At 47.5% G+C, this 25,714-nt stretch overlaps 1 protein-coding gene across 1 annotated transcript in view; it reads right to left on the reverse strand.

Annotated features, from left to right (window-relative positions):
- Nucleotides 1–10,212: 10,212 nt before the first annotated feature.
- LOC141430082 (low-density lipoprotein receptor-related protein 2-like) overlaps nucleotides 10,213–25,714 on the reverse strand; it is a 36,937-nt gene continuing 21,435 nt past the window's right edge. The window contains 14 exon segments of the mRNA XM_074090624.1: nucleotides 10,213–11,299; nucleotides 12,081–12,274; nucleotides 12,618–12,739; nucleotides 12,742–12,872; nucleotides 13,713–13,874; nucleotides 14,127–14,968; nucleotides 15,138–15,360; nucleotides 15,797–16,023; nucleotides 16,689–16,847; nucleotides 17,315–23,254; nucleotides 23,530–23,875; nucleotides 23,958–24,062; nucleotides 24,140–25,321; nucleotides 25,406–25,509. Of these exon segments, the coding sequence (XP_073946725.1) occupies nucleotides 11,127–11,299; nucleotides 12,081–12,274; nucleotides 12,618–12,739; nucleotides 12,742–12,872; nucleotides 13,713–13,874; nucleotides 14,127–14,968; nucleotides 15,138–15,360; nucleotides 15,797–16,023; nucleotides 16,689–16,847; nucleotides 17,315–23,254; nucleotides 23,530–23,875; nucleotides 23,958–24,062; nucleotides 24,140–25,321; nucleotides 25,406–25,509 (9,910 nt within the window). The 3' untranslated portion in view covers nucleotides 10,213–11,126.

The following is a 25,714-nucleotide window of genomic DNA, read 5'->3' on the forward strand; positions in this document are numbered from 1 at the left end:
AAACGACTGCGGCTTATCATCTTCAACCCCGACATGGTTAGCTGCAATCAGTTACACTACTTTCAACACGTCACTTGCAAACACCGCAGCTAACCATACGGTAACAATCCCTGTTATTTACGAAATAATTAAAGGCACTGTTTTCTTTAATTCTCTCAATTTCAAAATTTCTCTCAACAACCTATCGTCCCATAGGATATAATGGCCCCGAGACGACAGCCGATGGAATGGAACGATGTTCGATCGATCGATATCACTTGAAACGTTCGTTCACATATGTAATTACAAAACAACTAAATGTTGGAAATAAATATAGCGTATTACTCTATAAAATTCATGACTTATCAAGAGTCAAGTTCGAAGGTTATAGTTATCTGATTACAGCAAGAAATAATACTGAAATAACAAGGGCCTTATTGATAACAATAACTAATACGTATTGCTAAGCTATAAATTATTAAATTAAGCAAATAAAACATTTAATAAGCAGTAAAAATAAAAAAAATCAACTACTTGCGGTGTTACGTAATTTATGTAATTTGATTGTAGAAGAAAATGAAATGAATGTATGAATACATTGTTTGTTTGGAGTATTTCTTAAGTTGGCAAGAACTGAAAAGAAAACTGAAAACGTAGGCGGGAACGTAAGAATGTGCAGGATGGCAACATTCTCAATCAGCTGTTTTTAACGTGTGCTAATTTTCACAATTTTCAGTTTTCAAATTGACAGTTTGTTTATCGTATTGATCGATGCGATCAGACTGATTCACATTTTATATTATTACACACTAGGATATTTCTTACATAACTTGTAATGTTTTTGCAATAAATGGGAACCTAATGGCTTACTAATGTTCAATATACCTAAACCTGTGTTTTTATTTAACCCCCGACGCAAAAAGAGGAGTATTATAAGTTTGACGGCTATGTGTGTGTCTATGTGTCTGTGTGTAGCACCGTAGCTCTTAGACGGGTGGTGGACTGATTTGAATGCGTTTTTTATTTATTTAAAATCAGGTTTTCTAGCGATGGTTCTTATAGTTTTGGTGGCGTAATCTCGGAAAATATTTCACTGAACCGATTTAAGAAAATATTTTCTATTTTTAGTTCCTGCGAGACGCAGCTGACGAAGATGCGGACAACAAACCTATTTATTAATTATAATAATATACCTACCTGGATGACCGAGCTTTGCTCAAGCTAAAACTCCAAAACACGCGTTTTTCCAGAAATTAGACCAAAGCTATAATAGATCGTTTGTTCATCCCTGAAAACCCCGACATACCAAATTTTATCGAAATCGTTAGAGCCGTTTCCCGAAATATATAAATATACAAGATACAAGAATAAAATTGTTCCTTTAAAGGTATAAAATAATAAAGAGATTCGCTATATTTGTTTAAGTCTGTCTTTGTTAAACTAGTGAATCGATATAAAAAAATTAGACAAAATAGAAAGCTGCACTAGGTACTCCATTTCTAAATACTTAATAAAAACTACTTTTTTTTAAGGGAAATCGGAATGTTTCTCCGGGAACTCAAATGAAGTAACCAAGAGCAGCTGGGCTACTACGAAACTCGAAGTTCGTATCGTACCGTCCCTCTCGCTCTCGTATTAAATAGTATAAGTGTCAGAGGGACCGTACGACACGAACTTCGAGTTTCGTAGTAGCCCAGCAGCTGCAAAATGCATACTTACCTAATATTATCTTAGTATATATAGTACCTACATACGTATCTATGATTATTCTGTAGGTAGGTACGTGTGCTTGTAACCTAACTCCTCCTAAACGACTGGACCGATTTAAGTAAATGAAATTTTGTGTGGATACTTCAAAAGGTTCCTGGATGGTTCGAAAACGCAATTGGATCCGGTAGGTGGCAATGTTATCGGTATGTTATCATATTTATTCAGGGCCTCTCCGCACTGCAAATTTTCACCGCGCGATATTTATTCGCGTAAATTATATTCCGTGCTTTACATACAACATCTGCGATTTTTTTACCGCCAGTAATTTTAATTCAATACTCATATTATGATTCAATGTGTAACAGAATGGCGAGAAAAAAATCAGCGCGGTGAAGATTTGCAGTGCGGACAGGGCCTTAAGTAGTGTTTTTCCGGGCAGGACAACACAACGTCTGGCGGGTCCGCTAGTTAATTATAAATTAATGTAAATCCATTTTGTGCGTGTTGCGTGTAAGCAGAGTGTATTCGTACCATTTTGTATTCCCATTTTCATCCGCACATTTAGTTGAGAATTTTTAAAGTATTTGACGTTGAAATGAACAAAATATAGTAAATCACAAGTGGTAATGATGTTGTTTCCAGTTTAATATTAAGGGGTAATTTAAAATATTCTGAAATTTTTTAATGCTGTATAATTTTTTAACGTTTTTGACACTGTACTGTCATAATTTTGTTTATTTTTCCGGATAATAATTTAGATGAAAAAGTTTAAATTGCATTTATGACAGTTTTGATTTTTGAACAGGCAACACAGAGTCACAGGGCAAAAGGTTTGTGTCGTTGTGATTGTGATGTGATCTATTGATAACTGTGGTTTAGTGTGGCCAGTATACAAAAAAAAACAAAATAACCAGGAATATGAAAAAAAAAACGCATAATTAATTCAATAGGTGTATTTTTTTATTAACTGTAGAATAATAATATAATAATAATGATACGCAAATGTTGAACAGTGTATTTTTTATAAATTATTGAGAACCATTACTTAAAATAGTAAAAATACCGTAAATGAAAAAGTAGTGCCTGCCTGAACATGGCAATGTTATATTAAAAAAAAACATTTGTTTTTGTTTGTGTTGGTTTTATTTATTTGAGTTTTATTATTTTTATTACAAATATACGTTAAACGCTAAGATAAGACACGTTTTATTAAGCTAAGCTAAGATGCTTCTTGCCTTAAGATTAGCTTTATAACGTTACTATATTATCATAATGGATACTGAGGAGCATGCATAGCCGCAATTGTAGCCCGTGAGTATTTATCATGTTTATTGTTATTTAGTGACACAGTAACGCGTAAGAATTATTTGTATCCTAATAATACTTTTTCCCGGGCTTGACCAACTCCTGCCCCGCATTTGAGTCCATCGTCCGAAGAGGTCTGGTTGGACTAAAGCAAAGGAAAGGGGGTCCCGACTATATAGGTTAGGTTAGGTTAGTGTTAAAGTTATATATGGGAACCCCTTTGCTTTAGGTGGACTCACATTGTGTACACCACCCATGAGGTTTTGTAGGTATCTGATGACATACCAAACTTACGCCACTTTCCAGGTTGATCACCATTATCTTCAAGATGTAAGAGTGGCACTTCTCAGTGGAGTAATGGCTATTTACCCTTAACTTCTGTTGGTCTCTTCGCTGTCCGAGTTGAGCCATAGACCACTTGTTACAGACAGACAAATAAAAGCTTGTAAAAATTTGTTAGTTCACAAACTTTTTTTATTTCAGGTTTGTGGAATGTAGCTCCAGTTCTGTGGGTGACGAGGTTGCCACTACCTCTAAGAAGAAAGTAAAACCACCCAAAGACAACTTTGGTGAGTATTTAATTATTTTGATCTACACCCATCAATGAATTAAAACAATTACTTTGCTTACCCGCAACCTTATGATAGCTATGCTTATACAAGATGTGCATATTCATACAGTTCCTAACACACATAAATCATACAAACCCATCTATCACCACTACCACACTACACTGACGCGTTTCGAACTCAACCAGAGCTCATCTTCAGAACAACACGACCATACGCTGTGCTGTCCATGCTACTAGCTGTTAGACTAACAAGCTGGGTGCCCTTTGCAAGGTCTAAAATTATTTTTCCTAAAATCTTTTGATCAAAATTGTTTGGTATAATATTGTATGGCATACTTATTTTTTTGCATAAAGCTTTTTTTGCATATGTTTTTGTTTCCTAAAGCACTAAATTTACCTGTTCATTAATAATAGACCCCATACTGTTGTACCTTATTATTTCCAATGCATTCCAGAACATAGTTTTTTTTTTTCAATTTTTTTTTGAGGCTTAAGTGCACCAGTGTGACTATGCCAGCCTCATTGAAAGACTCGATGTCCACATTCATCAAACACTCCTATTGCGATGTCCAGATTATCTGGCTGCAAAGGAGTGCTTGATGAACCTGTAAATTCATACTGCATCTTCCGATACCAGACAACTCAAATAACATTCACTGCACCATTGAACAGCCTCACACACACCACACACACACACACACACACACATTGAACATGATGACACCTGGAGTGTTCAAAGCCTCAAAAAAAAAGAGAAAAAAAAAAAAAAAAACCATTGAACAGGTCCAAATCACTCAACCACCTCTCGCGGATATCCTTCGTCAATACACACTCCACCAAAAAATGTATTAAGTCTTCAATCTTATTACAATCCATGCACATGGGGGATTGAACATAGAGATGAAACCCTTTACAACAATAATATAATATTACTTACTGATGCAGATAAATAGCATACTTATGTTATTTTTTTGTAACAGGAAGTGAAGAGTCGGAAGACAGCGAGGACGACGAAGCAGGCCTGCCCGTCATCCCGAGGGCTTTAAGGGCGATAATGGAGACCCCAGAGGACGACGTGACAGGGATTGAGGAATCGCCGCGTCAGCTTTCGCAACCTCCATACGAGCCCGGCGCCTTTTTAGATTTTAAGTGGAGTTCGTTCGCAAATCCTCCAACCTTGAGTTATTTGAGGAGGAAGTCAGTCTCCTACGGCAACACCGGACCGACAGCTGCGTATACTGACCCATATGTCATTTTTATTAACATATGGGATCGGCAATTTATGGAGCACATTGTCGCGGAGACCAATAAATATGCTCAGCTTTTGGCGCAGCAGTTGTTCCTTAACAACAAGCTCGGACCCACGAGCATCAGCGACTGGAAGGACACCACAGTCGACGAGCTGTACGTCTTCTTCGCTTTAACAATAGCTATGGGGATTGTAGCTAAAGGTCGGTTGGTTGATTACTGGAATGCCAATTCTAGAATATTTATCACGCCCGGGTTCCGCGTGTACACGCCTTTGCGCCGGTACCAACTGCTCTGGCAATGCCTACATTTCAGGGACAATAAAGATATTTCCACGAAAAACCTGAGCGTTTCCGAGGCTAAATTATTCAAAATCCATCCAGTATTAGACCACTTAAATGGCCATTTTCAGTCAATGTACAATTTGCAACAGAACATAGCGCTTGACGAGTCTCTGCTGCTGTTGAAAGGGTGGTTGGACTCTAACCAATGCTTTCCGAACAAAGCTGCAGCGACAGGCATCAAAACATATGAGGTTTGTGAACCGCAAACCAGCTATTTGAGGCGATTTGCAGTTCACGTCCACAAGCGTACAAAAAATGCGATTCCTAATTCGGACTCCCTAGAGGCCTACTTCCCGTCCGTCGTCTTGAAGCTCCTACGAGGGCTCGAGAACAGGGGCCACACGGTGTGGATGGACAATTTCTACAATTCACCGGCTCTCGCTAGAAAATTAAAATCGCTCAGGTTTGACTGCGTTGGGACACTACGCACCAACCGGCAGTTCGTGCCTCAGCTCCTGAGAAGCCCCTGAAGATCCCTGACGAAGAGTAATATGCGGCCGGGTCAGATCGTCGGTTTCACCTCCGGTGACGTCGACGTCATGGTATGGAGAGGCCGGAACCGGGTCGGGATGATCTCTACATACCACGGGGCCATCACTCAATCCAAAGGGGTCACGAAACCGGCTCTCATTCACGACTATAGTCAGATGATGGCAGCCGTTGACAAGAAAGATAAGATTCTAGTCGGTTTCCCCGTCGAAAGGAAACAATCAAGAATCTGGTACAAGAAATTATTCAGCCGCCTTCTCAACGTTTCCGTATTAAACGCATATATTATATGATTGATTTTTTGGAGTCTTTTTGTATTTTTTATTTCAACTCCAAATTTGTTACTTTTACGGGTATCCCGTGAAACCATATCGTAAATACAAACTGAGACATGGATGCACAGAAAAACCAGAAAAAGAGACCAGCAGTGGGAATCGAACCCAGGTCCTCAGCATTCCGTGCTGCGTGCTATAACCCCTACACCACTGCTGGACAGGAATCTAGACACGAATTTTTCCTATGCATACATATCTCAGGTTGCTTATTTCTACTATGCTATTTAAGCAGTTCGATTCCCAGTGCTGGTCTCTTTTTCTGGTTTTTCTGTACATCCATGTCTTAGTTTGTATTTACGGCATATATTATAAGCATCTCACCGAGTCCACACTGTCCCGTCCCGTCATTCGCCGCTGGTCCGTCCTGTCGCCGAGTCCTCGCATAAGCGAGTTCTTTTCGGCCAGCAAGCATTACCTGGCGGAGTTCGAGTTCCAGTCCCAGCGGAGCAATAAGTCCCGGATCCGCGCGTGTGCGTGGCGCAAAAAACGCATCTGCACGTAGGTACTGCGCCGGCTGCGACAAAGCAGTCTGCATAGGTGTTGATGTGATACCTTTCTGAGAGGCTTGTGCCCAGCCGTGAACGCGTATGAAGGTTGGGATAGTGATGATGATAATGTCATAAATTCCTATTTATATTATAAATGCGAAAGTTTGTGTGTGTATGTTTGTTACTCTTTCACGCTAAAACGGCTGGACTCATGTTGATGAAATTTGGTATGAAGATAGCTGGACGGCTGAAATAACACATAGACTACTTTTTACCCTGATATTCCCACGGGATCGGGATAAAATCTCGACATCTCAACCGCTAGGATTAGACATGAAATTGGGCGCAGGTGTCTTATATGCAAACGTTAATGAATGAAATCTGCGATGTATTTTTTGAAATTCCCATGGGAAATTATTGGAATTCCGGAATTTCAATTCAACTGTCGGATAGAATGGTTTACGTGTGTAAAACCGGGGGTAGAACCTAGTATTTTATAAATTTCTTGTACCTTATTCTTAATTTAGTTACGTTTAAGTTTTAACACGTTTCTAATATGATAGTAATTAATGATATAATGATGTTCTGTTGTAATAAGGACCATGTTGCAGCGGCCGTGGTCTTTTAGCAAAAATTTTCAAGACCTGTGTTTGCTATTAATTTGAAGATTTTAAAGTGGAAATCTCTGAAATTGTAACGTCACATGTGGATCGATACGGGCCGTGTTTTTAAGTATTAAGTATTCCTGGTTGGATTTATTTACACAAATATTCGACCTTGCTGAATTTACAATTTGTTAGAAAATCAATGAGGGTTTTTCGACTGGCAAAATATCGCTAGATGGCGTTAGTAAAGTGAGGTCCGTTCGACATTTCTGTAGGGCTACTACGAAACTCGAAACTCAAAGTTCGTGTATTGCGGTCTCTCTGACACTTATACTATTTAATACGAGAGCGAGAGGGACGGTACGATACGAACTTCGAGTTTCGTTTTTCGTAGTAGCCCTGCTGTCACGTTTGTGATTGTCTAAATATCTAAATGAGCCAATCGCAACTCGCAAGCAAGACTGAGGCCGCGGCCACGTGAAATCGCTCGACGCTCGTTTCCAGTGTCGCTGAAAGTCACTAAAGCTGAAAATGTTGAGCTATATCGCTAGAAAAAAAAACCTCTTCAATTTCGGCATAAACTGTTATTTTTTTTTCATTCACTCCAATTTCATTTATTTGTACCACTGCCATGCTATTAGTACTAGTACTGCTGCTATTTGTGGTCATTTAGATGAGATTAAGAAATCAGCTTCCAAGACCAAGATCAATCCTGCAAGAAGCCATCTTGTCGCTGCTGCCCGACGCGGCGACTTGACGCTACTTTTTTGAGTCGCGGGAAATTCAAAATCGCCTTCAAAATGGGGTCACGTGACCAGATTTATCGCTGCAATCGAGCGACGAGCGACTGCATGTGGGGGCACCTTGAAACGTCAAACGGATCTCGCGATACTAACGATCCTTAGAAAATATTACTTATTTTTCGTAATGGCTACGGAACCCTATTTTGGGCGCGTCCGACACGCTCTTGGCCGGTTTTTTCTTGCTTCTGTCGTTTGTTATTTTTTTAATCAGCTGAATTTGTGCTTATTAAAACAGATGAGACTAGAATTCAGTAGGCTAACTTCTTACATACGAGGGTTAATCAAATCACTCATAGGTAAATTATATAAAACAATGATTCATTTTGTAGTAGCGAATCTATACTAGAAAAAGAAAATCAGGGCCATTTGAGTTTCATCGGTAAAATTAAACCAAAACTACGTTTGACTTTTCTAAATACGTTTAATTGAACGCACAGTATTTGTATTGTGCTTATATTAAAAAAACCGTTTTTCAGACAAGGAATGTTGAAAAGAATTATATTAATCGGTATCTTCGCTTTAGTAATGAAATTCCGTGCCACCTATTTTCTTTTGTGTAAAGAAAAGGGTAAAAAGGTGTGTCAGTTTTTCATGGAGCTGAATGTTAGACAAATCTTTTTTTATGAATAAAATACCGATCTGTTTCATTATTAATTTATTTTTTACACAATATTTTCAACTACCGTCAGAAGTCCTCTAATAACTATAATAATCCCAATAGAAAAATATTTCATCTCTTTAACTAACCATAGTATTGACATTTTTACTCTTTTTACAATATTTATATATATTTTATGTTTATATATTCAATTCTCGATAGGCTATTTAGTTTATATAATTTTTTAAAATGTAAACAATGTGATGTATTCACAGAGGATTCTTCTTTATATTTAATATGGTACATATGTATAGCAAATCAAGTGGAAGTGTGTACGCAAAGGCGCCGGACGCATATTTACAACCGTAGAGGCTTTACAAACAAAACTGATCATAATAATATTAAAATTAAACAACAGAAACATTATCTCACACGTTATGGCAAATTGTCAATGTCCACAAAACAATTGTAATAATTTTACCATTCTTTTTACTTTAATAGACAATTATAAAACACAACATTGCTATATTTTACATAGTCCTAAATCGAAATAAATAAATTATTCTCTAAAATAGTGTATTACTTATTGTCAAATAAATTTATAACTCTAGAAAAAGTCCCGAGAGGGCGCTGTGCGGCAATTCCTACGTTTTATGTACTAGCTGAGGCCGCCGGCGATGCCCGGCGGCGCGCGCGCAGAATGTTAATGTGGGACTTCAAGAACTATGTAACTTCAAAAAATAAAAACAACTAGTACAATTTTTATACAATTATATCTCAAAGCCCCGAGTAAAGCAGGATAGGAATGTATACAACCTCTATTCAATATACATATATAACTATAACAGACATTATATTGATATCACGCGATGATATGATTAATTCGATTTCAAACATTCAACAGATAGCGAAGTATTAAGAAGTAAAGAATCATTCACACAGAAACAGCGAATACTGATACATAAGTACGGCCAGAACCATCTGGGGGATAGACAGGGACAACACAACGAAAAGAAAAGTGAAAGCCAGTGCGAGCTCCGTCGCAATATGTTCGCAGTATCTTCTAACTAATGTACTCACTTCACTTCGTAAAGATTAAAGAAATGTTAAAAAACAAGAACTTAAGAAAGGAATAAAATCTCTATTTACGTCTTAAAAATCTACATTTATATTATTGTGCTAAATTCGATCTCTGCACAAAACAATTGGATAAAATACGTAATGTCTTTTAATTTTAAGTCAGTAACGCTCATATTTTGCCCAAAACCTATTTAAAATTGATTTCGTACAAAATACGAGTGAAATTCAGTCCGGCAGCGCAAAAGTATTAAAATAAAATCATTTCACCCATAAATCAAGTCACCGTTGCACTGACGGCGCTTTGTTTTATTACTCAGTAAGTTGCTACTCAAAAAAAAAAACTGGAAATTAAAAACACAAACAATAACCACGACCACAAAACGAAATTGTAGGTGAATTCGACGGCAAATCAAGTCTGCTTTGGAAGTCTAAATTAAGAACCGCCTGTACTTTCGCTGCACCAATAACAATTGTACCAACACATAGATAACTAAAATGACCACTCACTTCTTCTCTTTCTACTTTAGTATGTCATTTGACACGTTGACTGTTACGTCTGATTGGAACCTTATTCAGTAAGCGCAACTGGCGGTTAAGCGTTTTCATACTAATTACCATTATTTGCTAGCTCGAACGAGAAGGGAATCGTATTGCGCAATTTATTCATTTGCTTTTGAATTAAATCCACCATTTTTTATAATTGTAAACAATAACTAAAAACTAATTAGCGCTCACTAATTACGTGTCCTTACAACAAGTACTGTTTTGGGTTAAATGTCAAAACGTCATGCAGGTAAATGTCGAATCAAATCACAATGTGAGAAGTCAAGCAACTTTCAAAAACTCGATACCGGTTCCGGACAGCTTCTGTTTTCAAAAGTTGTTAGTTTTTCACTTTAACGTTTATTATTTCAACAAAACAGTATACTTACAGAACGTTTTACTGTTCCACTTTTAGAAGTATACTTTGATGTTTGCTCCATGATCAAATTTAGTACGAAAACGCTTGTTTTAAAACGATAAACCCAATACGCATAATATTGCTGTTGCTAGTCGCTCAGTACAACCTACTGTAAGAAACTACAGTTTGCATGCTGCGGCGCTTGCATGCTTGTAACCGCCATGCTATTTAAATGACACTTAAATAGTTTACTTTATAAACATTATTAAAAAATCCCCTAGTTCCTCGTAAAAAACCGAGTTTGGCAACTGGTTGTCTCACAGGAAAAAGTCAACGCAGATACACCAGAGAATCCGCCATCCTTCCAATATGTATCGAAAATTATATTTAACAGTATTATCTGCTACAATAAACTAGCTTATAAAACTGGATTTAGTCGGTAGCGCAGTTCTCTGTATTACACGATATACGCCGGTTAGCTACGAGAAAATATTTTTTCCCAAGAAACAACTAGTTATCAAGCCGGTTGTCTACGAGGGATGGGTTTGCCGACTATTTAAGTGTCATTTAAAGAGTTAAGGGTAGTACGTGGTGACGAGGGCGAGGGGCGCGTGGGGCGCGTGGGGGACGCACGGGGCTCACGGGGCGGGCGGGCCCTATGCGGCCGGCGCTAGCAGTCCCGGTCCTCGCGCACCAGCTGCGCGGTGTCGGCGCCGGTGTCCGCGGCCGGGTCCAGCGCGCGCGGCCGCTTGCCGCCGCCGCTGCGCGTCTCCGTCGACGATGGAGATATCACCGCGGACACCACTTTGTCCTTTAACTCATCTGGGACCTCGTAGATTCCCGCTGGGGAAAGAGAGTGATGTTTTTAAATCAAACTGTTAATTCTGTAAGCAGGCCGAAAAATGCTCCTTTACGTGTCACTTTTTTATACATATACTTAATACCAGCGCTATCGGAAAGGCCAGCAAAAATGCGCCGCAAGAAGCCGAGCAGAAATTCATTTTTCAGAACAAAATCACACTAGCAAGTAAAAAAATACAAACTGAGACATGGACACACAGAAAAACCAGAAAAAGAGACCAGCACTGGGAATCGAACCCAGGTCCTCAGCATTCCGTGCTGCGTGCTATAACCCCCACACCACTGCTGGACAGGAATCTAGACACGAATTTTTCCTATGCATACATATCTCAGGGTGCTTATTTCTACTATGCTACTTAAGCAGCAGCACAACTAACTGCTCACCCAGACAAGAGATGTACCGTCGCTAGTAAGCAATTAAATTATGATTGATTTTTGATGGCTTCACGGGATACCCGTAAAAGTAACAAATTTGGAGTTGAAATAAAAAATACAAAAAGACTCCCAAAAAACCAATCATAATTAAATCCGTAGTTCCTTTCTAACATTACAACGCTTCCCAGTTTTAGAATATGACGGCCCCATCTTGTCCTATGTGTGTTCGTAAAAGGGGACTATGCTACAGGACTTGACTTGAGAGTACGCAGCAAAGGGCTCTCTATTGCCAACTACGAATTCCGAACTCCAGCACTGCGGTGTGAAAGGCAAGGGCAAATCCTCTATCCAAGGTCGTAACGACTTTAGAAGATAGTAAACCACTCACGTAAGGCGGGGTCTCCCGCGGGCGGGTGCGCCACGGCGTCGTACATGGGGTTGGAGAAGTCTCGTCCCTTGCGGCGCGCGTCCTCGAGGCTGTAGGCGGGCTCGGCCGCGCCCGCACCGAACTCCACGTTGGAGCCCGGCCGGAACGACACGCTCTGCGACGACGCCAGGCTGCCCAGCCCGCCGCCCTTGCCGCTGGAAATGTAAAAGTACAATTAAGTATTTTATGTTTAATAAGTAATTATTTATTTATTTCTATTTACTGCTCAATTATGTCATAGGTTCTGGATGAAAAAATACAAAACCGCACCATAAATACTATATCTAAGTAAGCATACATTATCAACAGGTCGATGCATTAATATTGTTTGGTAATGAAGTTGAATTCGAATTTATCAAACAAAATAACGAAAACAATTCCAAAAGGTGTAAACACGCGTGAAATAGCAATATATTTCAGAACAATATTGTGTTCGTTATTAATAATAACATGGTAAGCGGTAAGCGGTAAGCGGCAGGTCGTAAATTGTGTACTCACAAGGGTCTCTTCCGTATGACGAACCAGGCGGCGGCGCCGGCCACGGCCAGCAGCAGCACGAGCAGCACGGGCACCAGCACGGCGGCGGGCGCGGCGCGGGCGGCGGCGGCGGCGCGCGCGCACAGCGGCGGCTGCAGCCCCGCCCCCCCGCCCCCGCAGGGCACACGCACTCCAGCGCGCCCTCCGCGTCCTCCGCGCACACGCCGCCGTTCTGGCACGGGCACACGCGCGGCAGCGGCCGCGGCACCTCCGCCGCTGTACATACACACACATACACGGTTTACAATTACATCTACAGATCCGATTGAAATTAGCGGATTTTACTAAATAAGAATTCCTAAATAATCATCGTTGCCTTTATTTGCGTTGTATGCCGAACATCTGTTTCATGTTGAAAAAATCATGTCCTAGACCAAAGTCAAAGTCAAAATGTCTTTATTCAATTTAGGCTGTAACAAGCACTTATGCTTCCACTTCTTATTATTATTCTTTCTAACCTGTATAATGTGTCACTGCTGTTATAAATAATTATTTTCTTTCTTTCTTTCTTTATGAATGTCAAAAAAAATCTACTACCGGTTTTCAAACGGTTAAAATTAGAAAATTTTATACCAATTTTGTAGAAATGTCGAGATATACAGTATTTTATGTTTTAATCAAGACGTCCAATTAACTACATTTTAAAGTCGGAGCTATATTCTGGATTTCAAAATTCATCAAAATAATTCTAAAAATAGTTTTTGCATCTAGTCCCATCTTGTATCTAAATTTGGTAACCAGTTACAAAATAGGACATGTGATTTTTCGTAGTCAGTTATGAAACTGGAAAAGATATTACTGTATTTTTTAAAATTACGAATAAAGAATAAAAAATCCAATTTCAAAAACAATTAATTTGGTACATTTAAATCGTTTTCCCATTTCAAAGCTAATTGCTGAATCTAAAGTGACGTGATAATCAATAGTGCTCATGATTCTCAGTAAGAAGAAGACAGAATTTCCTATGCCAGATTAAAAATTAAAGCTAGGCACATTTAAAGTGAGAATAGGCAAGTGTGGGTAGTGTGTAGTGTGTAGTGTGTAGTGTGTACTGACCGGCGTCGCAGGCATGCTCGTGCGCGAGTCCCTTGGGCGGCGGCGCGCCCGAGTCGGGGCAGGCGCAGCGTCGCCCGCCCGGCACGGACAGGCACAGGTGCGAGCACGACGCGCCCCGGCACGCGCCGGCCCCGGACGTGTTGTAGCGCCGCGCGTGGTACACTGCCACACACAATAAACATCAGTCGAACGGAACCCTGAACACTAACTTTAGCCATTAGGATTAACTCGGTCCAGGTTTTATTGCTTTGAGAATATGGCATATTGCCATGTGATTGGTGTGAGCTCCCTCCTTTTCATATGGGCCAAAGTTCCAAGTCCATTGAGCAAAAGTACCTATCCCATTCTTCAAGGAATAAAACTGCAGAACGAAAATATACAGCAGACCAAAATATTGTTTTAAAACGGACTCACCTTTCACAGCCGACGGGTTGACTAGATCCTTGGAGAGCACGAAGGGCACGCCGCGGCCGAACTTGTCCTGGCGCACCAGCTCGCCCGACTCGCGCGTCACCCAGAACAGCGACGACTCGAACACGTCCAGCGACACCGGGTGCTTCAGCGCGTCTCCTTTCAGCACGGTCCGCCGCTGCGACCCGTCCGGACGCATCATCTCGATGGTATTCAGCTTAGTGTCCGCCCAGTAGATGGTGTGATCCATAGCCATGTCTATCGCTAAACCGGTCGGATGACGGATGTTCTCCGTGATAAGAGGCCGGCGCTGGGAACCGTCCATCCAGGCGGTCTCTATCTTGGGCGCGGAGCCGGCGTCCGCCCAGTACATCTTGCCCATCTGAGGATCGACGACGACGGACGTCGGGCTCTCGATGCCGACCGTGACGAGCGCTCTCCTGTACCTGCCGTCGGTCCGGGCGACCATGACGCGACCGCGCGGTTTGGAGCCGGTGCGGTCGGCCTCCGTCCAGAACAGGTTGTCTCCGATGTAGTCGACGGCGAGGGCGGTCGGTTTGGAGCTGCCCTTCATGTTGAGGTCCTGCGCGAAGCCGCTCTTGACCTCTCCCTGCAGCGCGTTGACCATGTAGGATCGTTTGATGGTCTTATCATAGCTGTCGGCCCAGAAGACCATCTCGTGCGTGGGGTCGTAGTCGATGGCTTCGATGCGTTTCTCTGCGGAGATGACGTCATATTCTTCATTCTTGTCCTGCACGAAGGCGCGGATCTCGGGCCCGTTGGCGAACATCAGCACCACCTCGTCTTCTGTCGCTTTGCACACACCGGAGAGGCTGTCTGCCAATCTGGGGAATAGGTGCATTCAAATTAGAAAATATAAATGTTAATGTGTGTGTGCGTTTATTTTTTCCGCAAGTTTTAACACACTCAGATGAAGTCTCTTGGAGAAAAGACTTACTTTACTCGCACTTGGCGAACCTATCGTCGCTTTTCTAATAGCCAAAGTGTACATACTTGAACCCTTCTCTGCAGGTGCAGCTGTAGCTGCCGTTGATGTTGGTGCAGAGATGCGAGCAGTGGTGGTCGCCGCCGCCGCACTCGTCCACGTCCTCGCAGCGCTTGGGGTCGGCGCGCGAGATGATCCAGCCCTGGTAGCACGAGCAGATGTAGCCGCCGCTGCCGCCGCCGCCCATGGCCAGGGGTAACGTCAGGTTCGTGCAGAAGTGCTCGCATCCACCTGGGAGGTTGCAAAAATTCAGGTCAGGACTGAGTTTAGATGTCTGAAAGCCATTGTTCCTTGGAGATAACCACGACCAGATAACTGGTTATCTGTGAAGATTTTTTTTCCTCGGAGTTAACTAAGTAGTTATCTCTTGAGTTCTGTTTTTTTAAGAGTTATCAGCAAAATAAGTGTATTCGTCAGGAGATAACTAGCTATTCTTGAAGAAGAATAGATTGTCTTCGCAGATATTTAATTATTAAAATACAGTTATATAAAAAGTTTTTTTTCTTGAAGGCAAGAGTTATGAGAGAGAGAGAGAAAGAGCGAGGGGTTTCTTCGCTTTGCTTCCTCGATTAAAGCATTATACCAATCCGGACCATATTTTCATGGATTCTGATTGAAAGTAATGCAAAATCGGTCATATAAATAGTGTGTGTTGCTGAGTGCTGACCCTTGGTGGTGAGGTCGCAAGTCTTCTCGTGATGGCAGCCGCGCTCGTCGGAGGCGTCGCCGCAGTCGTCGGCGAGGTCGCAGAGCTGCGCGCGCGCGACGCAGCGGCGGTTGGCGCACTGGTACTGCGCGTACGGGTCGCACGGCTTGGCGCGCGCCGCGCACAACGTCATGTTGTTCTCGTCGGACCCGTCGCCGCAGTTGTCTACGCCGTCGCACACTTGGTATCTGCCAACACATGCTCATTCATCATCATCATCATCTAAGCCGTTGGACGTCCACTGTTGGACATAGGCCTCCCCCATAGACCTCAAGGTGCTTCGGTTGGCAGCGGCTTGCATCCACCAAGAACTTATTATTTGAAATCACAATCGTTTTTACCATTTCTTTCTGTCACACGATGTAGATGAGGGTAGAATAGAAAGAGGTATGGAATACCACCGCGAAGGTCAGAGCAGACAATACGGCCAATGATTTGCCATTGTCAATGCAAGGAATTTGAATCGATACCAGAGTCTTAGGGTAAGCAACTAAGGCAGCTAAGGCGGGAATAGAAAAAAAGCTTGAATAATAAAAAGGATTTTCCTAACTGTCCTAAATACCTACAAGTTGATACGTTCACTATTTAGGGTAATTTTCGTTCAGAGCCCATTTATCTTTTCTAGGGATATGAGAACGGATAGCAATAGTATTGAGGGTTTGTTGGCATGACAGGCGTGATATTACAGTATTGGATGTGATTGGCTGATTTATTTAACCAATCACAAAGTGATGCAAATGTCAAACCTATCAAACGCGCTTCACGATACTAGTGTCCAGCAGTCTGTCACAGGAACCCTCATTGCTGGTTATATTGTCCGGCCTTTGTCGTCGGTGTGGTCGTTGGTAGATACCTGGGCACGCAGCGGTGGTTGGTGCAGTGGAAGCGGCGCAGCGTGTCGCAGTTGAAGTTGGTGCAGAGCTGCGGCGTCTCGTCGCTGCCGTCGCCGCAGTCGTCCGCGCCGTCGCACAGGTCCGACTGCGACACGCACAGGTTGTTCGCGCACTGGAACCTGCGCACACCACACACCACACACCACACGTTTATAAAATACCAAACAACTAGACTGTCTTTAACCTATGGGGCCCCGAGGTACAGTCAAACCCTTTTGATTCCTGACCCATCCACAATGGGCTACGATTCAGTTGGTTTGATAGTACTTTAAGGCAATGAAGTCCAAGATTTGGATTTGATTAGTACGAGGGAGCCCCATGGTTTGCAGGACCTTGGGCACGTGCTCATAGTTAAAAAGGCTTGTATGTGGGAATGAGAACCATATAAAGCGGAATATTATTCATTTTCAATACAGATAGCTGTTATGCGTTTCCTTAACGAAATCTAAGATTTTTAATGCGGTTCGGAGAGAGAAGTGCGGGTTCGAATTCCATTTATTGAATTCTATCCGGACCGGAGCACGCAAAAACCTTTTCCGTTTAAAAGAAACTTAGGTATCAAGTGGTATTTTGTGACGTAACTGACCTGCTTTCCGGGCAGTATCTGCCGCCGGGGAAGCGCGGCGGGCAGCCGATCTCGTCCGACAAGTCGCGGCAGTCGCGGTCGCCGTCGCAGCGGAAGTACGAGGCGATGCAGTGGCCTGACTTGCACTGGAACGTGCCGTTCTTGCACTGGAAGCCGCCGCACGCCAGCTCGTCCGAGTTGTCGCCGCAGTCGTCCTCGTGGTCGCAGCGCCAGCGCGACGAGATGCACTTCCCGTTGCCGCATTTGAATTCGGACTCCGAGCACTCCCTGTACTGGTGCTGGCACACGCTCTCGGCCTCGTCGCTGCCGTCGCCGCAGTCGTCGGTGAAGTCGCACAGCCACTGCTTCGGTATGCAGCGCTTGTTCTCGCAAGTGAAGTCGGTCTCGGCGTTGCAGGACGGGCAGTTCTCCGGCAGCTCGTCGGAGCCGTCGCGGCAGTCGTCCTTGCCGTCGCAGAAGAGCCACTTCGGTATGCATCTGTAGTTGGACTGTCCGGGGCAGCGCCGCCAGCCGGTGGTGCAGTTCTTCTGGCGACACATGTAGGCGGGCTCGTCGGAGTCGTCGCCGCAGTCGTTGTCGAAGTCGCACATCCAGAGCTTGGGGATGCAGCGGCCGTTCTTGCAGGAGAACTCGGTGTCGGGGCTGCAGGTGCGGTTGTGGCACATGGCGGGCTCCTCGTCGCTGCCGTCCTTGCAGTCGGTGTCGCCGTCGCACTTCCAGCTGTCGAGGATGCAGCGGCCGCTGGAGCGACACTTGAACTCGAGCAGCGGGCACTCGTGCGCGCACTCGGCCTCGTCGCTGCCGTCGCCGCAGTCGTCGGTGCCGTCGCAGATGGTGGCGGCGGGCGTGCAGTTGGTGTTCTTGCACTGGAAGGACCCGGCGCGGCAGTGCCGTACCGGGCACGTGTCCGGTTCGTCGGAGCCGTCCATGCAGTCTTTCTCGCCGTCGCACTTCCAGAACCACGGGATGCATTTCTCGTCGCGTCCATTACACCTGTGCTGTCCGTCCGTGCAGTTCGCGATGCAGGTCTTCATGTCCCGCGCGAGGTAGTACTGGTTCGGACACGCACACTTGTACGTGGTAGCGCCCTCCTCTCCGTAGCCTTCGATATTCAGGTAGCTGGATTCGTGAGGAGGCGCTATGAGACACAGGTGCGAGCATCCTCCGTTGTTGGTGCCGCAGGGGTTCGGATACGGCAGCTGTCTCAGCGGATGCACGACGTGGATGTCGTACGGCCGGTGCGTCGTGTTCCGCAGCACCGTGAGGTTCTCCCCGGAGTGTTTGTTGGCCTTGCTTATGGCCTTGAGATTCCAGTCGGTCCAATATATCTCGTCGTCGAATAAGCTGATAGCGAAAACGTGCGGGACTTTCTCTCCGGACAGCACGACGTGCCTGTGCCTGCCTTCGAGATCGGCGGAGCCGATGTAGTCCAGGTGAGCGTCGGCCCAGTAGATCCTGTCCGTGAAGTAGTCGATGGTGAGGGCGTTCGGCCAGGCGATGTCGTTCTCCCAATTCAGGATGGCGGTGTAGTTGGAGCCGTCCATTCCCATCTTGCCGATGTAGGCCTGCAGGTGCCAAGACGTGAAGTACAGGTACCCGGTGCCGGGGTGGACGATGATAGCTCGCGGGTCCGCGATGCCGGTCTTGAGGGTCTTTCGTCGAGTGCCATCCAATTCGGAGACGTCCAGATTCTTGGAATGGCGGTCGAGCCAGTAAAGCTTTCTTCCGATCCAGTCGACGGCGATGCCCTCCAAGCCGTGCGAGTCGTGCCGGATCACGACCTCCTTGGTGGGGTTGGGGTCGGTGTAGTCTGACCGGTAGATGGTCTTGGCGGACACGTCGGCGAAGTACATCTTGTTCTCGTTGAAGTCGAAGTCGATGGCGACGACGTTCATGAGGTCCTGGTGCACGAGGCTGTACTGGCGCGCGTCCGTGGACATGTTGCGCACGTAGTACTTGTTGGTGAAGATGAGCCAGGCGGTGGTGTTGTCGCGCCGCTTGCAGGTGTGCTCGTCGGCCTCGCGCTCGTAGTAGGGCTCGGCGCACTTGCAGTAGTAGGAGCCGGGCGTGTTGGAGCAGCGCTGCGAGCACACGCCGGGCGTGGCGCTGCACTCGTCCACGTCGGCGCAGGCCTTGCCGTCGGCCAGCAGCCGGTAGCCCTGGTTGCAGTCGCAGTAGAAGCCGGTGAGCGTGTCGACGCACTTGTGGCCGCACTGGTTGCTCTCCAGCTTGGCGCACTCGTCCACGTTGCAATGGGCGGGCTCGTCCGAGTCGTCCGCGCAGTCCGACACCTTGTTGCAGACGAGCCGGTTGTCGATGCACTGGTCGTTGTTGCACTTGAACTGGCCGGCGGGGCAGGTCTTGTTCTCCTTGCCGCAGTCGACCTCGTCCGAGTGGTCGCCGCAGTCGTCCTCGCCGTCGCAGCGGAAGTGTTTGCGGATGCACTTGAAGTTCTGGCACTTGAACTCCTGGTCGGAGCACTGCTTGTACTGCGAGTTGCAGTGCTTGCCCTCGTCGGAGCCGTCGCCGCAGTCGTTGTCGTGGTCGCAGACCCAGCCGCGGTTGACGCAGCGGCCGTTGGTGCACTGGAACTGGTCGTCGGAGCAGGGCGCGGGCGTGGCGCAGTGGTGCAGCGTCGCGTTCTCGTCGGCGCCGTCGATGCAGTCGGGGTCGCCGTCGCAGAGCCACTTGCGCGGGATGCACTGCGCGCGGTTCCACAGCTTGTTCTCGGCGCAGGTGTACTCGGTGTCGGGGTCGCACTTGCGCTCGTTGCACTGGTGGCGCTCGTCCTCGTCGCTGCTGTCGAGGCAGTCGTTGTCGCCGTCGCAGATGTAGATGCGCGGGATGCAGTTGCCGTTGTCGCACGTGAACAGGTCGCCGAAGCAGGTGCGGCCCTCGGAGCGGCAGTACTCGGGCGGCTCGTCGGCGCCGTCGCCGCAGTCGTCGTCGCCGTCGCAGTACCACGTGGCGGGGATGCAGCGGTGGTTGGGGCAGCGGAAGCTGTTCTGGGGGCAGGTGCGCTGCGCGCAGTGCAGCGGGTCCTCGTCGCTGTTGTCGCCGCAGTCGTTGTCGCCGTCGCAGAGCCAGTAGGGCTCGACGCAGATGTTGGTGCGCTCGCACTTGAGGTGGTTGGCGGGGCACGTGGTGTTGCGCGGGCAGCGCTCGTGCGTCTCGTCGCTGGTGGCGTTGTCCTTGCAGTCGTTGATGCCGTTGCAGACCTGCGCCTGCGGGATGCAGCGCGCGTTGGCGCAGGTGAAGTCGCCGGCGGCGCACGGCGCGTACACGCAGCCCTCCTCGTCGGAGCCGTCCTTGCAGTCGTTCTCGTGGTCGCACTTCCACGACTCGAATATGCAGCGGCCGTTGTTGCAGCGGAACTCGTGCGGCGAGCAGGAGTGGTACGCGCAGTAGTTGCGCTCCTCGTCGGAGCGGTCGCCGCAGTCGTCGTCGCCGTCGCAGGCCCACATGCGGCTGATGCACTTGCCGTTGGCGCAGGCGAACTTGCCGGCGTCGCAGGTGACGTTGCGCGGCACGCACATGCGGCCCTCGTTGACGAGCTTGGTGGAGTCGTCGCACTTGCACTCGGCGGTGCCGTTGGGCGCGGGATGGCAGGACTGCGCGCAGCCGCCGTTGCTGAGCGCGCAGGGCGTGGCGCGGCACAGCTGGCGGCCGGCGCTGACCACGTGCAGGTCGCGCGGCGAGTCGTCGAGCCGCTTGACCATTTCCTGCATGTCGGCGCCGGTGTGTTTCTCCGCGCGGTACACGCCGCGCAGCTGCAGGTCGGTCCAGTAGATGTAGGGTCCGTGCACGGTGATCGCGAACGGGTAGATGGTGGCCGACACCAGCACCTCCCGCTCGGAGCCGTCCATGCGCGAGCGCTCGATCTTCTCGCGCACGGCGTCCGTCCAGTAGAGCATGGCCTCGTCGAAGTCGATGGTGAGGCCGCTGGGCTGCGACAGGTCCTTGTCGATGATGGCCCTCTTGAGCGAGCCGGCCATCGTGGTGCGGTAGATCTTGCCGGAGGTGCCGAAGCGGCCCCAGTCGGTGTAGTAGAGGGTTCCGTTGCAGGGGTCGACGACGATGGCGCGCGGCCGCTCCACGCGCGTGATCATAACTATCATGGAGCCGTCGAGGTTCATCGCGTAGATCGAGTTGTTGGAGCTGTCTGTCCAGTAGATCTTCTTCTGGGTCCAGTCGTAGGCGATGCCCTCGGGGTTAATGTTCTTGTAGAGGATGCTCTGGATGTTGGCCGGGTCGGGGTTGTTGGACGGCATCCACGCGATCTTGGCCCAGGGCCGGATCTGGGTGAAGAACAGTTTGTTGTCGGCGTAGTCGAACTCGACGCCGACGACGTTGGTGAGGTTGACGACGGGCTTGAAGGGAGTGCCGGTGGACTTGGGGTCGAGGTTGACCGCGCGGATCTCGGTGCGCGTGGTGAACACGAGGTACTCGTCGACGACGTCGCACTTCTTGGGGTCGCTCTTTGAGACCTGTCCGGTGGCGCACTCGCACCGATGCATGTTGGTCTTCGCTTCGTCCGGAGGGTAGCTGAAGCAGAGTTGTTCGCAGCCTCCGTTCCCTAATTTTCTGCAAGGGTTGTTTTCGTCAGTCGGCTGGTTATTGATGTCAAAGATCACGATATCCCTTAGCTTCGGCAGATTGGTTCTCATTTTGTCAGGCAGCGACATGTTTCCGGGCAGTTTCGACGCCTTGTAAATGGTCTGCAAGTTTCTATCTACCCAGTAGACGCTGGTCGTGTGGATAGCGATGCCCATAGGGTTCGGTAGGTTAGAGCGGATCACTTGTCTGTTGCCGCCGCTGTACGAGATTTTCTGTATCTGGTCCAGTTTGGAGTCGACCCAATAGACGTCGTGGGACAGCATGTCGATAGTCAAATCTCTCGGGTTCGAAATTCCGGAACTGACGAGAGTTTCCCATTTAGATCCATCGAGGTAAGCTTTACCGATGCGTGGATACTGTCCGTAGTCAATCCAGTACAATAGTCGTTTGATAGGGTTGACCGCCAGTTCTCGTGGCGCGTCCATGGTCTTTTTCACGAGCACCTTTCTGTGGGAACCGTCCAGCCAGCACATCTCGACGTAGTTCTCGTGCGGGAACACGTTGGTGAAGTACAAGTTGCCGGCGACCCAGTCCACCGCCAGCCCGCGGATGCCGTTGCTGCCGATGCCGTCCTTGATGACGTGTTGCAGCTCCGTGCCGTTGGGCCGGATACGGAATATGCCGTTCCACTGGCCGCGGTTAAACTCGACCCAGTAGATGTAGTTATCGGCGAAATGGACGTCCACGTGGAGGATGTGGTGTCCGGCGCCGGTCACGGGCACCATGGCCTCGGCGCTATCCTCCAGGCTGTAGCCGCGGATCAGGTCCAGTTGCGACACGACCGCGAACGTCTTGTAAGGCACGCAGTTGATCTCATTCTCCTTCTTGTACCCGATGGAGCAAGCGCACACACGCGACCCGCCTTCGCCGGGAATACAGATCTGCTCGCATCCGCCGTTGTTCTGGAGACAAGGGTGGTGAATCATCTTTCTCTTCTGGAATATCGTCATGGATTTGAGGTCGCTCTCGTTGTCCATTATTATTTTGATGTTTTCTCCGTTCGGGAGATCGGCCTTGATGATCTTCTCGTGTCGCTGATCGAGGACGTACAAGCGTGAGTCGAGCACGGCGACAGATTTAGGGTAGGATATGTCATTATTCTCTGAGAGGATGGTGCGGCGGTCGTTGCCGTCGGTGTTGACGCTGCTGACGGAGGCGGGGTACTGCGTGCTGAAGTAGACGATCTTCTTCTCGACGTCGACGGTGATGGCCTCGGGCCTCTCGATGGCGTCCACCAGCACCGCGGCGTTGGACCCGTCCATGTTGGCGCGCCCGATCTTTGCCGGCACTCCGTAACCGCCCTCGTCAGACCAGAAGATTTTTCTAGAAATAAAAACAAAAGTTAAAGATAGAATAGGAACCTATTAAGAGCCTGCGAAGACAAAGAGCATATAGAGCCTTAGCGATAACATACCCAGCAGTCAGTCAAAACGCTATGGTCAAAGCGGACTGTCGCGTTCTAGAGTTCTTTACCGAACTAAGCTTTCTCACGAGCGGTAGGCGGTCACTAGGATGCCGAAGTTGAGACCGCTTTCTTTCTGCGCAGGCTCTAAAGGTCGGAAACGCAAAATATTTTTATTCAGTTCTCTGAAACTTACCCTTCAGTTGGATCCAAGCAGATTCCCTTGGGCCGTGCTACGGACACCCTGCTTCCGTCGTTCGCCAAAACGATAGTCCTGTATTTAACTTTGCCGTCCACGCGAACCATTTCGATGTTGCTGGCGATGCGGTTAGCCATGTACAAGTTGCGTCCGAGCCAATCGAAGGCGATGGCCGATGGGGCGCCGACGATGCCCGTGTCGTCTCCGAAGAATTCCACCTTATCGCCACCGCCGTAAGGCATGCTGTAGATCGTGCAGTTTTCGTTATCCTCGTTGTCACCTCCCACAGATTGCAGCCAATACAACATGTGTCCTTGACGGTCGTAATCAATTTGCACGCCACCTAAGAACAGATCCTCGTTTTAGTTTGGAGCAAGAGGTTTACTAAAAATTATTTTACTTGAAGGTGGATATGAAATTTATACCTTGAACACCGACAACCGGTGCGAGCTGGCCCGCCTTGCCGGAGCCGTCGGGTGACAAATCAATGATCTGTGTTCCCTTAAGCACCATCAGATAAGCGTTTTCCTCTGTAAACAAAAATGACATTAACGAAGAAGTCAGAAGAAACAAACAAAAGCTTCAATTGTTTTAAAAATGATCATACCTTCAACGCATTTTCCTTCCGGCAGCAGCTTGAAGCCCGGCTTGCACATACAGGTGTACCCGGTGGTGGTGTTAGGGCTGAGCAGGCACAGATGCTGGCAGGCGTCGGGCCGGCAGGGCGAGGGGTGCGGCGGCTGCAGCGAGGGGTGGTGCACGTGGATGGACAGCGGCTGCGAGATCAGGTGCGACACCACCGTCTGGTTCGAGCCCTTGAACTTGTGGGCCGACAGCACCCGGTTCAGCTGGCGGTCCGTCCAGTACAGAGTGTCTTCGAACATCGTCAACGAATGTGGATGCAAAAGGTAATGGCTACCCGCGAGCACCTGTTGTCTTCCTGTTCCGTTGTAATTGCAGAAATCGATAAAGTCGAGCTTGGAGTCGGCAAAGTAGACTCGTTGGGTGGCCGTGTCGAGGGTGAGGCCGTTGGGCCAGTAGATCTTGGTCGTGATGATGGCGAAGCGCTGCGAGCCGTCCATGCCGACGCGCTCGATGCGAGGGTTCTCTCCCCAGTCGGTCCAGAACAGCCACTTCGCGTTCGGTGCGGGGTCCAAGCACATCCCTCGAGGCTGAGTGATGTTTCCGCTCAATAGCGTCGTCCTCGCACTTCCGTCCTCTTTCGCTACCTCGATAGTGTTGAGCTTGCTGTCCAACCAGTAGATGTTGCCTCCGACCCAGTCGTACGCCAGACCTTCGACTAAGTCCAAGCCGGTGGACACGAGCTCCTTAGGTTCGCTTCCGCGATCCAGTCTAGAAATGGTCTTCAGTTTCATGTCGGACCAGAATATGGTCCCCGTGTGCATGTTGGAGTCGGTAGCGACGACGTTTTCGACGCTGATCGGGACCCTTTCCAGGCCCTGTTCGTTGAGATCGGCGACGAGGATGGAGTGGCGGTTGGAGATGATGAGGAAGGCGCTTGAGTGGTTATCGGCCTTGCAGGAGTGCTTATCGGGTGCCAGCTGGTACCCGGGGACGCACCCGCAGCGGTATGAGCCCTTGAGGTTGATGCAGTCCTGCGAACAGAGCCCGGGCGGCGTGCACTCGTCTATATCCTGACACAGGAAGCCGTCGCTGGAGAGCTCCTCGCCGGCGGGACACAGGCACAGTGGACCGTTCGGTGTCTGCTTGCACTCGTTCGAGCACAGTCCTGCTTGGTGCTGGCATTCCGCGAAATCACAACTAGGTCCTAAAAAAAAGAGAGGGCGATAAGAAGAAAATGTATACGATGTTCTTCCGATTGTGATTTGAAAATGACGGGAGTCAATGTTACCTTCGTCGGCTCCATTGGGGCAATCAAACTTGCTGTCACAAACTTGCGTGAGGTTGACGCAGCGTCCGGTGACTCCTGGGCATTGCCATTGGCCAGACGGGCATCTGAAAATAACATCAGGAGCGGTATAAATATTGCTTTCTGCCTGTGATCACGTGACTTGAAAACGGGGCGTCGCAACTTTTCATAAGTTCCGTCATAAGGGACATTTACCAAGGGAGTTATCATTATTATGAGGTGATTTTGACAGCTCTAGTGGAAACTGTACTGTCGCCTCTAAATTGGATCTACACAAAACGGTTACCGTAA

This window comes from Choristoneura fumiferana, chromosome 8, assembly GCF_025370935.1.
Source record: "Choristoneura fumiferana chromosome 8, NRCan_CFum_1, whole genome shotgun sequence".
NCBI lineage: Eukaryota > Metazoa > Arthropoda > Insecta > Lepidoptera > Tortricidae > Choristoneura > Choristoneura fumiferana.